Source organism: Engraulis encrasicolus, chromosome 4, assembly GCF_034702125.1.
Source record: "Engraulis encrasicolus isolate BLACKSEA-1 chromosome 4, IST_EnEncr_1.0, whole genome shotgun sequence".
Taxonomy (NCBI): domain Eukaryota; kingdom Metazoa; phylum Chordata; class Actinopteri; order Clupeiformes; family Engraulidae; genus Engraulis; species Engraulis encrasicolus.
In genome coordinates, this window is record NC_085860.1 from 3,505,001 (window position 1) to 3,517,500 (window position 12,500).

The window sequence follows — 12,500 nt, forward strand, 5'->3', positions numbered from 1 at the left end:
TGCCCCCTGTCCACCAATCAGGAAACTCCTCGCCTCAAGCTTGACCAATCAGCAGTCAGAGCTGATCAGCCTGGCAGCTTCCCCTCCCAAAGCACGGTCAGTATGAGTGACAACAAATACACACACCATTGCCATCCTTTTTGTGAATAATTGTGCACAGGTAAGTATGCATAGGTAATAATGTGCATGTGAGTATGCACTGTACAGGCAACTACAGTACAACTGAGTATAGATAGGCAAGTATGCATATCTATATGCAGGGAATATGAAGTGTGAGGCCCCACTGCTGACTGTCCACAGATGGCTACATCTCCATGATAAGGCTTGACAAAGAAGGAACACCCACCCAGCCACCCGTCCACACACACACACACACATACACACACACACTTTCACACAGAGACAGACATAATACAGACACACACACAGACCTGCAAATAGAGATGTGTCCTCATAGAGACTGTCACACACGGAAGCACGCAGGCACACACACACACGCACGCACGCACGCACACACACACACACACAGTAATTAACAGACATAGGGATTAGGGAATCAAGCTTGTTTTAGTCCTCATGTTAGATTAAGCTAGTCCTTGAGGGTTGCCTTGTGCGCAGAGTAACACACACACACACACACACACACACACACACACACACACACACACACACACACACACACACACACACACACACACAGAGAGAGAGAGAGAGAGAGAGAGAGAGAGAGAGAGAGAGAGAGAGAGAGAGAGAGAGAGAGAGAGAGACAGATCTTGTGTACTAGTGACTAGATGATGGTGACAGTAATCAAAGCACAATGCTGTAATTCAGCATATTATTCAAGCAAAAGCTTTACCATTTGTCTATTCTAAAGGTCGTAAAGGAAGAGAGAGACAACAATGTATCAAATGGGTATTGGTATTCCAGAATATGATCTTAGAGCTCTTAATTCGAATTCTAAACTGGGCGATCTGATTTGGTTGGAGGTGGAGAGGGGACAAATCAACACAAGGGGTCAGAAAAGGTTAGAGGGTCAAGTGTCACATTGCCCTCCATGATGAAGCCATACAAACAAAAGCATTCTCCCTCACAGGGCCGCTGACAGCTTTGGCCAGGCCCGGGACAAAATATTCTAAAAGGGCCCCCCTCGCAATTCATACAATGTCATGGGGTCCCATTTCTGGGGCCTGATCTCTCCCTGGGCCTGGGACGACCGGCCTGATTCTCCCTCACATTACCACCACCACCACCTAGTGACCCCTCACTGCCTTTAAGCCCTCTATCAACCTTCACCTCCATTCGAATCCCTTCTGTCTGTCTCCTTCTGCCTCCCCCTCCTCTCTCCCAGGAACGGATTAGGGCATAAAGTGGCATTGGGTGAAAAAAATACTTTGAACCCCCCAAACAAGGGTGTGTGCATGGGGTATCATCCTTACCATCCTTACCACGTACTGTATGTAGGCCTACATAAGGCCTGGACTGCTAATCTGCTATACAGGGCATGTCCCAGTGACAGTGGGTCAATGGTGTTGGGTATTTGTATTTTCTTAACCCCTTAGCGCAGAGCCTATATTATAACCTTACTGTCACCAAAAGTGTAATGATTATGTCTTAATCTGTTACATAAGGCTTTCAGTACGGTCATAACAATGTTGTTATGATGTAGCTGAGTATTTTCAGGAAATAGTGAATAGGCCCGCCGGCGACCTGATCTGCAGTAAGAGGCTACAGACCTGTCCACAATAATGAAGGGGGCACACACTGAAATGCCCCAGCCTTGTTCTTGGTCCCCATCCAACCCGGATGTTCAGCATGCTACCTGGTACGTGGGGCCCCTTGGGGAGGGGGGGTTGGAGAGCTCAGTTTATCTTTTCTTCCTAAGTGGCCTGATCCCAGTTGGCCCATTCATTAATCCAGCCATGTTCTCCTCTAACTGTGCAGTCCCAAGCCCCCAAATCTCCTTGTTTTCGCCTCCTTTTAACTCCCCCACACACCACACAGGGCATTAGTGTGGTGTGGGGGAGTTAGTCCTCACATGGGGCCCCTGTGTACCTATACTGTAGAGCTGCTCAACTCAACTGGGCTAATCTCAGCAGCACACCGAGAGACAGACGCTACCGCTAATTAGCTATTAGCTCACACACACACATGACCATGGAGCTGTTACAAAAGCTGAGGAAAGTGACAGAGTGTGCCGATCACCATTCATGTCAACAGGGAAGTGCTAGGCTACTGAATTCAGTCAGTAGGCTACTGAACATTTTCATAGCATTCTCAGGCCCATTTCTGTCATTTATTTACCACACCAATTAAGTGCCATCTGACAGATCGACACACCCATCCACTAATCAATCAGCATGGGAGAAATGGCACACATACACTGTAGATGTGATTTCTGAAAAGTGGAAATAGCCGCTAATCGGTTCAAGTGAACCTCACAAATCCCTAAGGGAGGTGAATAGGAGCACCCCGGGCACAGGGACAAACACTAACGCCCACTATTGCCTCACACACACACACATTAGAGGCAGACACTGTTGCAGATGCAGTCAATTATTCTCCTGTTTTAACGGGGGGATGTTCCCTTGAACATTGAATGAAAGGTGTCCTTGCTTACACGAGTAAGGGTTGTAAAAAAAATTGTCGGGGGGAGCTGTGGCGCAGCGCGCTAAGCCCCCCTATATTTGGGCTTGCATGCCCACCCACGGGGACCCCGGTTCGAGTCCAGCCGGGGTCATTTCCCGATCCTCCCCTGTCTCTCTGCCCCATTTGCTTCCTGTCACCATCTTCGACTGTCCTGTCATATAAAGGCATAAAAGCCCCTGAAAAAATATATTTTTAAAAAAAAATGTCCACCAGAGGTAGCAAGCCTAGTAGAGCAGACATAGACCTTGTCATAGAAGCCTCAATGTCCCATGAGCTCCAAGATCAGCTGTGATGGACTGAATGGAGTTGACACCAAAAACGAAAAAGAAATCAGTCTCACAGGGCCTCCAATCTCAAACCCTTGAAGTTATGTGTATTTATATTATTTTATATGTGAATACTCATGTTTTATGCTGGCTGTATAGAGAGTCAAATTCCTTGTACGCGTAAGTGAACTTGGCCAATAAAACGGATTCTGATAATGGTCACTGGCATGAATTCCCTGGTGTCCCCTTTTTCTAGGGACAGCCAGTCTGCTATTCCATCACCAGAGGGCGCTGTTTACATTTGTGTGTGTGTTGCCATCTGTGGAGGGAGTCAGGAGTCGCCAAAGTTCAACTCAGTTTGAACTTCTTTCCCCCTTCTCTCTTTCTCTCTCTCTCTCTCTCTCTCTCTCTCTCTCTCTCTCTCTCTCTCTCTCTCTCTCTCTCTCTCTCTCTCTCTCTCTCTCTCTCTCAGCTATGAGCAAGTCTATTAAATATATTTGTTGCCTCTTGCATTCTCGCTATGCCATTTTTACAATACATTTGGCAGATGCTTTTGTCCAAAGTGACTTACAACCGAGGATATAATCATACTTAACATTACTTGCAGATACAATGTGCACATGTAGGCTAATATACAGACCAATAAGTACAGATGGCAAGTAGTTTTTTCTAAGTACATTAACACAGGATTAAGTAGAGTACAGTACACACACCCACACAACATTATAGAGTCTACCCCAGGTCTGGGCCAACTCAGGCATTAGTGCAGTAAATAGTCACGAAAGAGAAGAGTCTTTGCTTCTTTAATGTTGAGAGATGGCCCTATATAGTCTTGCTGCCTTTGAAAGTCTTTCACAGCCATGACTCAATTCTCTATCATTACTATCTGTATCCTCACCCTCTACTCTCCTTTCTTCTCCACTCTCCTCTCCTCTCCTCTATTCCCCCTTTGCTGTGTTCCTCTATAAGTCTGGCTAAGCCCCTATCTACCCTCTCCTCCACCCCTATATGGGCACAGAGCCAACGAGAGAGAGAGAGAGAGAGAGAGAGAGAGAGAGAGAGAGAGAGAGAGAGAGAGAGAGAGAGAGAGAGAGAGAGAGAGAGAGAGAGAGAGAGAGAGAGAGACTCAGAAGAAGGGCCGCCACCACCACACACATTTTGGGGCCCCATGAAAGCATCAGCCCCCTTTAACCTGTCAATGCCCTCAGGAATGAACATGGATGTGACAATTCTCACTCAGCTGGAACACATTTAGCAGTTGTACTCTTCCTCTGTGTGTGTGTGTGTGTGTGTGTGTGTGTGTGTGTGTGTGTGTGTGTGTGTGTGTGTGTGTGTGTGTGTGTGTGTGTGTGCGCGTGCGTGCGTGTGTGCGTGCGTGCGTGTGTGTGTGTGTGTGTGTGTGTGTGCGTGCGTGCGCAGTGTCTTTAGATTTGTGTGTAGTAGTAGAAGTGTGTGTGTTTGGGTGCACGTGGGCTAACTCATGGAAGATAAAGAGTGTTTCATCAGATACTGAGGCCTAGATGGTGCACAGGAGGATGAGGGCATACACACGTATCATACTGCCTACATCTGATGAAAGGCAGAGGAGAGGAGGAGTGGGGCCGGTGCAGTCGGGTCGGGTGGGGTGGGGTGGAGGGTAGGAAATGATGGTCGGAAGATAAAAAGCGAGGGACAGAAAAGGAAGACGAGGTGGAGAGGCAGAGACAGAGGCACCGGCATTGTATGATGGATGAAAGAGAGAAGGAGAGGAGATAGGGAAGAATGCCCGCAATAAAATGTGGAACACACACACACACACTACACTACACTACACTACACACACACACACACACACACTATCTCTCTCTCTCTCTCTCTCTCTCTCTCTCTCTCTCTCTCTCTCTCTCTCTCTCTCTCTCTCTCTCTCTCTCTCTCTCTCTCTCTCTCTCTCTCTCTCTCTCTCTCTCTCTCCTGCACACACAAAGCAACAGTATGAGGCACTCATAACAAGGATAGTAATTAGTGTCACAAATGCTTCATCAAAGTAAGGGAATGCACAAGAACAGAGAACAATTCATCGCTGGTACCGATCACTGCACTTCACTGTGTGTGTGTGTGTGTGTGTGTGTGTGTGTGTGTGTGTGTGTGTGTGTGTGTGTGTGTGTGTGTGTGTGTGTCCGTGCATGCGTGCGCGCGTGCGCGCTCAGTGCCACTGTCAGAACAAATTAAAGGCAGCTGGCGCGTATCCAGTCCAGACGCCGCACCGGGTTTTCCCACAGATAGCGGGGAGGAGAGTCCCCCCCACAGCCCCTCACAAGGCGAAAACAGAGAGGAGGTAAAATAAATAAATAAATGAAAGTGGGTGTAAGTGAGTGAGAGAGTGAGTGAATGAGAGTAAGACGATAAAGAGGTAGAGGCAGCAAGAGGGAGAGAGACAAGAGAGGGGGAATCCAGGTCAGCTGAGCAGCGTGGGGTGCAAGTCTGATGGGCAGCCTCTCCATGCGGACGGTAACTTTTTACCTCACTGTTGCAGAGAAATCTTTTTCTTTTCTGCTGGACATGGTAGCCTGTGGCAAACACGATTTTTTTTCGGGAAACAACTAAAAACTGGGTCGTTTGTTGATACCTTCTACCGTTCTCGGAGCTCTCTCTGCTGCGCGCGCCTCCAGATGTTTCGCGTCTCGCGAGGGAATTCATTGGTCTTTTAAAAAGGGGCGAACGCGCTGTGTGTGACATGTATGCCTTCACTCCCACACAGCTACCCGCTCAACCATAACTGACTGTCATGGAACTCATTTAGCTTACTTCTGACAACAACTGCGAGGGAAGGCAGAAGAGAAATAAAGGAAGCGGCGGCAGAAGATATTTGTTGGATGTTCGTTAGCGGTGCCCATTGAAACAGGCGGTTGAAGAATGGAGTTGGCTCTGTTCCTGCCGCTGCTCTTTGTCAGGATGAGTTTGTTTGCACTCTGGAATGCGAGCCCCTCGCGACAGACCCTGCGCGAGGACTACAACAGTGAGAATGGTAAGTGAGCACCCGCACACAAGAAAGAAAAAAAACTACAAAGGCATATTATCCCCCTGTTATGTCTGGAAAATACCTGCAGTTAAAAGGATTATGATGAACATTTTGAATGCACCACGGAAAATCTGGTGTATCATAGCCTACTCTTCATCTCAGATTAGGTCAGACTCTTGGGTAAAAAAGCTCTCTCTTCTCAAACTACATCTGTTAAGCATAAATGACATTTTTACGGGGTGCCCCCTTCGGCCCCCTCCTGCGCCTTTACCTGTCATCACTTGTGCACGAGTACGTCACTGATGCGCTCACGAGGAAGTCTGTCTGCTGTAATTGCCTCAAAGCCCTGAAGCATTTCTCTTTCTCCCACATTAATAGCAATCACATGTTTTAGGATATGCCTCCTTTGAACCCACAAACTTACGCAAACTTATGAGAACCATGCTCACAATTCCTGACAATCCTCACAATCATAGCCTATCTATAGGATGCCAGTAGGCCATGTGGTCATTAGAAAACGTAGAACTGGGAAAACGTGGGAAACAATACCCCCACCCACATAGAACAAATATGCTTGAAATGTTGGCCTATTTGATCCAATGCATTTTCAGACATTCACAGACAAAGAACCCCCATCCTGCTATCACATCTGCACCATGTAACCTTAAAGTGTGTTGCTTTTAGATTAGGCCTATAGATATGCCTTGTTACCGTTGCCATACCTCCTTTGTCTTGAGACTACATGGCTTGCTTCTTGATATCAAGAAAGTTTATAAAATAGCATCACTGCACAGCACAGCAGTTTGGACTGGTCATAAGGTGAAAAAGCAGTTTTCTTGTGTTCATGAAGTTACTTTACTTTGTAGGTCAGAGTTCTGGGAGGATGATGTCGCACAGCCGGTCTTTAAGGACTGCTGTTTAGCTCTTAGAGAGAGAGAGAGAGAGAGAGAGAGAGAGAGAGAGAGAGAGAGAGAGAGAGAGAGAGAGAGAGAGAGAGAGAGAGAGCCCTAAAGAGGCCAATGTGGTGATACCTCTACAACATGTGCAACATGTCAGTAGCTCAAGAGGTCAAGGAGGTGATCAGCAGCACTGCTTTGATTCCACATCCTCTTGACTAAGGTTCCTTCGGCCCATGACGCTGAACTTTATTAGGATACTGACCCTTGTCGTCAGCAGCAGATCTAACTTACCCATTTTGAGGCCCTTGTCGAAATGTCTACATGGGGCCCTTTTAAAGTCTTTTTTGCTGGTATTTTCCATGGCAGGGCTGAGTGCTGTGGCCTCCAAAGTGGATTTTTTGGTGGGGCCCTACTATACATAGTTGACTAGTCTGCTTATTGGTAAACCAGCCTTGCTTGCTGTCTTGATTGCCAGAATGAAGAGCAGGCCTCCTTCATTTTCCTTTCAATGGGTGTGAAAGCTGTGGAGTGATTTGGGTCACTCAATGGAGCTTTTTTAGGCAGCTGGTTTTATTTATCATCATTTTAGAGACTGGGTGTTGCTGGTAATATTACATCACCTTGCTAGAGCCCCCAAAACGCTTTTGTCTCAGTGCAGACCGACTTATTACTCATCTGCTTCAATGTCCAATGTACAGGGCTCGTCTGGCATGGAGGGTCCAAGCAGAGTGTCAATGCGGAGGGGAAATGAAACGTCTCTGGCGAATATTAGATTAACTTCATCGTTTCTGTGTGTGTGTGTGTGTGTGTGTGTGTGTGTGTGTGCGCGTGTGTGTGTGTGTGTGTGTGTGTGTGTGTGTGTGTGTGTGTGTGTGTGCGTGCGTGCGTGTGTGTGTGCGTGCGTGCGTGCGTGCGTGTGTGCGTGTGCACGCATGCACGCACGCGTGTGTGTGTGTGTGTGAGTGCGTGTGTGTGTGTGTGTTGTGCTGTTTGTGTTTGTCTCTCTCATGTGTGCATGTAGAGGGTGTAACGAGTACAGGAAGTCATTAGTGTGAACTCTGCTGACTCACTGTCTCTGGAGAGCTAATTCACTTCAAACCGTTTTGGTGTGTGTTAAATGGCGTGTGTGTTGTGTGTGTGTGTGTGTGGTGTGTGTGTGTGTGAGAGAGAGAGAGAGAGAGAGAGAGAGAGAGAGAGAGAGAGAGAGAGAGAGAGAGAGAGAGAGAGAGAGAGAGAGAGAGAGAGAGAGAGACTGTTTCAGAAGTCTTATCACTTCACTTAACTGCTATACCCGGTGGGCATCAAGTTCTCCTCTCCCTGTGTCACACAGCGAGTCCATATTATTACAGACTACAGTTCAAGAGTCTAGAGTACCCCCCTCCCCTCCCCTCTCTACCTCCCCTCCATAATCACACATGATTGCTGACAGCACACAGGAGACACAGGAACAGCTGACCTCTATAAAATGCACATTATACTGTCTCTAACACAGAGTGTGCATGTGCATCTGCGTGTGTGTGTGTGTGTGTGTGTGTGTGTGTGTGTGTGTGTGTGTGTGTGTGTGTGTGTGTGTGTGTGTGTGTGTGTGTGCGCCCGCGCACGTTTGTGTTTGTGTTTGTGTACGTGTACATGTGCGTCTAGTTGTGTGTGTGGTGTGGCACACATAGTGTGTTCAGTGATCTTTACACACACACACACACACACACACACACACACACACACACACACACACACACACACACACACACACACACACACACACACACACACAGGCTAATACACAATTCTGTGTTTGTGTGTGCATGCGTGTGTGTGTGTGTGTGTGTGTGTGTGTGTGTGTGTGTTGTGGGGGTCATTCTCCTGTTCATGTCTCTGCTCTATGCTCTGCTTGCTTCTGTTCATCCTGTAGGAATCTCTGGCAAGAGTTGATGAGTTACTCTTCAGAGATGCGTGAGGGTGTTTGTGCGTGTGTGGGTGGGTGTGCGTGCGTCCATGTGTCCATCTGTCCGTGTGTGTGTGTGTGTGTGTGTGTGTGTTGTATGTATGTGTGTGTGTGTGTTTGTGTGTGCGTGTGCGTGTGCATGTGCGTGTATGCATCTGTCCGTGTGTGTGTGTGTGTGTGTGTGTGTGTGTGTGTGTGTGTGTGTGTGTGTGTGTGTGTGTGTGTGTTTTCTTTTTTTTCATCATTCCCTCTCTGGCTAGACTACGTGTATTCTCCTTCAGCGACGGCTTGCTTCTCGTCTTCCTGAACTAAATGACTTCTTTGTTACATTTCGCATTTAAGTAGACGTATAGATGGGACATGAATGACAGGGTTAGCTGGGCATGAAGTTCAACATGAAGTACTTTTTTATTAAAGTAAAGGAAGTGTGTTCATCATTGAGGTGATAACATCAGAACAAGAGGGGTTTAGCGGTTATGAAGCACATGGTCCAATGGAAGCGATGGTCCAGTGGACACACACACAGGAAGGAGGGAACGCCAATCATCTCACTGGGAGGGCTTTTATAGGCAGCCAGCCAATCACACACAAGCCTGGTGTGCATGTACGCACGCACACGCACACGCACACTCACATGCGCACACACTCACACTCACACACACACACACACACACACACACACACACACACACACACACACACACACACACACACACACACACACACACACACACCTGGTACACACACACACACACACACCAGGTACACACACACATAAACACACACACACACACACACACACACACACACACACACACACACACACACACACACACACACACACACACACACCTGGTACACACACCTTTCCCCATCTACCCTGCAAGAGAGGAGTCAGCCAGGTCACAAGACAGTAGTTATGATCCTCTCTCTGTGCTAGTAGGGACTACAGGTATGTTTCTGACTTCCAACTAGGCTACATTAAGGGCGGAATTCTCCCACCCGCGTAAGTAAAAAAAGCGCGCAACAGCGCCTCCGCGCTGACTCAAGTCAGTGATTAAGCGGGGCTTACGCGGGATTTGACCAGTTGCGCACTTTGGGTGGGGCCAGGCCAAAATCAAGGTGTTTCTCATGTAAATCAATCCTAAACGTATTCTCCCGTCCACTTACGTGCTTTTCCCTTTACGCGCATCAAAGGGCTGTAGTAAGGTCAAGCGCCACTATGAAGTAAAATGTAATATTGCATTTGATGCTCGCTTGGCATTTTGAGCATGTTACACGGTAGGCCTATGCTTTGCTGATGTTCCTCACCGTCAGTGTGGGTCCAAATCGAAATTCATTCACTGTTCCACATATTAACTGTGACAAAATATGACCAGCTGCCCAAAGCATGTTCTCATATCGATGAACAGGATTGGCTGTTGAAGTGGAATGTTCAAGTTGTGAACTGGGGCCAGGTCGAACTGCCTCAACTTCACCACAAATCACAACCATGGCGTCTTGACAGTGGCGGTGCACAGTGAGATGAATTTTGCATTCAACAAATTTCTAAAAGATTGTTTTGTGAATTCATATGGATGAATTGGGTACAACGATGTTTGCAAAACAGTTCTTGCACATTGTCGATGTTAAAGACTGTTAATATGGCCTCTTTCCTTGATGATATGCAGTGAAATGTCAACTCTCAGACTAAGTTTGTGTTAGCTCAGATCTTAGTTTCGGTCCTGGTTATCTAAGCTAAGATATTCTTCCATATTTTTTTGTTTATGTTCCACTTGGAGGTCTGGGATGCTTCGAAATGGGAAGTAGCTGACTCCCGGTGGGAAGTGTCCTACCTCCTAGTGCTCTGGAATGTGGCGTAAATAACAAGGTTGCTAGGACATTTGTGACAAGTGTGCTTTGGCTGTCTTGCAGTATGCTTTGAGCATCTCACTTTGACAGCAACCTGATTGACAGTTTTTAGGAGATGCAGGCTCTTCTGTGCAGACATTCACTCTGCTGAAACATTCAACCATTTTATAACAACATTGATATGATATTACTGAGAGTCTTAAAGGGAGACTGTGCAGGAAATGGTCAAAAAAGGTACTGCAACTATGCTGCTCATTGAAACTGGGCTGCTTATTGCCAAATTTGGTCTTTTTGTGAAAGTTTACTAAGTAATACATTTCATTTTTCTAGTATGGCCCAAGTACAGTCATTTTTGCAGCTAAAAATGCCTATTTATGGAAATTCAAAATGGCGGACCATGGAGAAGATCCCCCTTTTCATGTATGAAAAGTGCAATTTTTCCAGTCGTAACGAATGCTTAGAATTTGATGGTGTTAGTAAGTATTCATGAAAAAGGTAACATTAGTGAATGGGTAGCATGAATTCCAGAAATAAACAACCAAAAATCTCACACAGTGTCCCTTTAAGGAATTGATTAAGATTTGGTAATAAGAGTTTTTGTGACAGTAGGGTTGTAATAGAGGTAGACATTCTAACAGTGTATAATATCCAGTCTCTCTGATAGAAGCTCTTTGCAAAGGGGTAATGCAGTTATTGTGGGTGGACACGTGAATGGTGATAAACAGTTTGTTATATGCACATCTTATAGAATTAGTTAAAATTTGTCGGAAGGAGATGCTCATATCTGTTAGACTAAAAGGAGATGAACTTTAATAGAATTTTTGTCTGCACACAAAAAGGGCAGTCATGGTAAGCGGTCAGGGCATCTTGTAGCCCAAAGGCTGCCGGTTCAACTCCCGACCCGCAAGGTTGGTGGGGGGAGTAATTAACCAGTGCTCTCCCCCATCCTACTCCATGACTGAGGTACCCTGAGCATGGTACCGTCCCAGACGTTGGAGACATTGAGAATGGACTAGCTCCGAAACGTCTGTTTCTCCGGTTAACCTCAGACTTCTGTTGTTAAACATCGGCTACAATACACTTTTTCACACAAGCCTTGTGTGCACCTCCTTTTTTCCCATTATCTTGAGTGATTACTACTTTTTGGAGTGCACACACCAAGCAATACACGGCTGTTAAGTGCAGGCGCAGACGCCAACCTTTGTTGGTCTTTTCTGTCATTCATGGTACCGTCCCGCCGCACTGGTCCCTTAGGGCGCCATTGTGGGCTGCCCCCTTACACGGGTGAGGCATGAATGCGATTTTGTTGTGTGCAGTGTGCACTTGTGTGCACGTGAATGGTGATAAACAGTTTGTTATATGCACATCTTATAGAATTATTTAAAATTTGTCAGGAGATGCTCATATCTGTTAGACTAAAAGGAGATGAACTTTAATGGAAATTTTGTCTGCACACAAAAAGGGCAGTCATGGGTAAGCGGTCAGGGCATCTTGTAGCCCAAAGGCTGTGCTGTGTCACAATGTCAATGGGAGTTGGAATTTCCCAGTTGGGCTTTCACTTTCACTTCACTTTCAAAAAGCCAAAAAGATTAATCCTCTCCAATGATGTAAGGTTTATGGCCACATTGCAGTTTTCCAGACCATCATGTCTGTTTCACACCGCATTGCCATTCATCAGACAAAAAGGGCAGTGTGTTCTGAAACCTTACATTATTACATTACATTACATTGCATTTGGCAGACGCTTTATAACCAAAGCGACTTTCAAAAGAGGACATATTCAAGCCAACATCACAAGCAAATACAAAGTGCACAGGAGATATACAGAACAACAAGTGCAGTTGCAGAGGGGTTAGTTTTTTTTTTTTAATTAAAGAGTAAATAACGAGTACACACAC

The 12,500-nt window shown here is 46.3% G+C and overlaps 1 protein-coding gene across 1 annotated transcript in view; it reads left to right on the forward strand.

The window, feature by feature from the left end:
• The first annotated feature begins 5,297 nt into the window (after positions 1-5,297).
• kcp (kielin cysteine rich BMP regulator) overlaps positions 5,298-12,500 on the forward strand; it is an 89,389-nt gene continuing 82,186 nt past the window's right edge. The window contains exon 1 of the mRNA XM_063196335.1: positions 5,298-5,916. Within this exon, the coding sequence (XP_063052405.1) occupies positions 5,805-5,916 (112 nt within the window). The 5' untranslated portion in view covers positions 5,298-5,804. The remainder of the gene's footprint in view (positions 5,917-12,500) is intronic.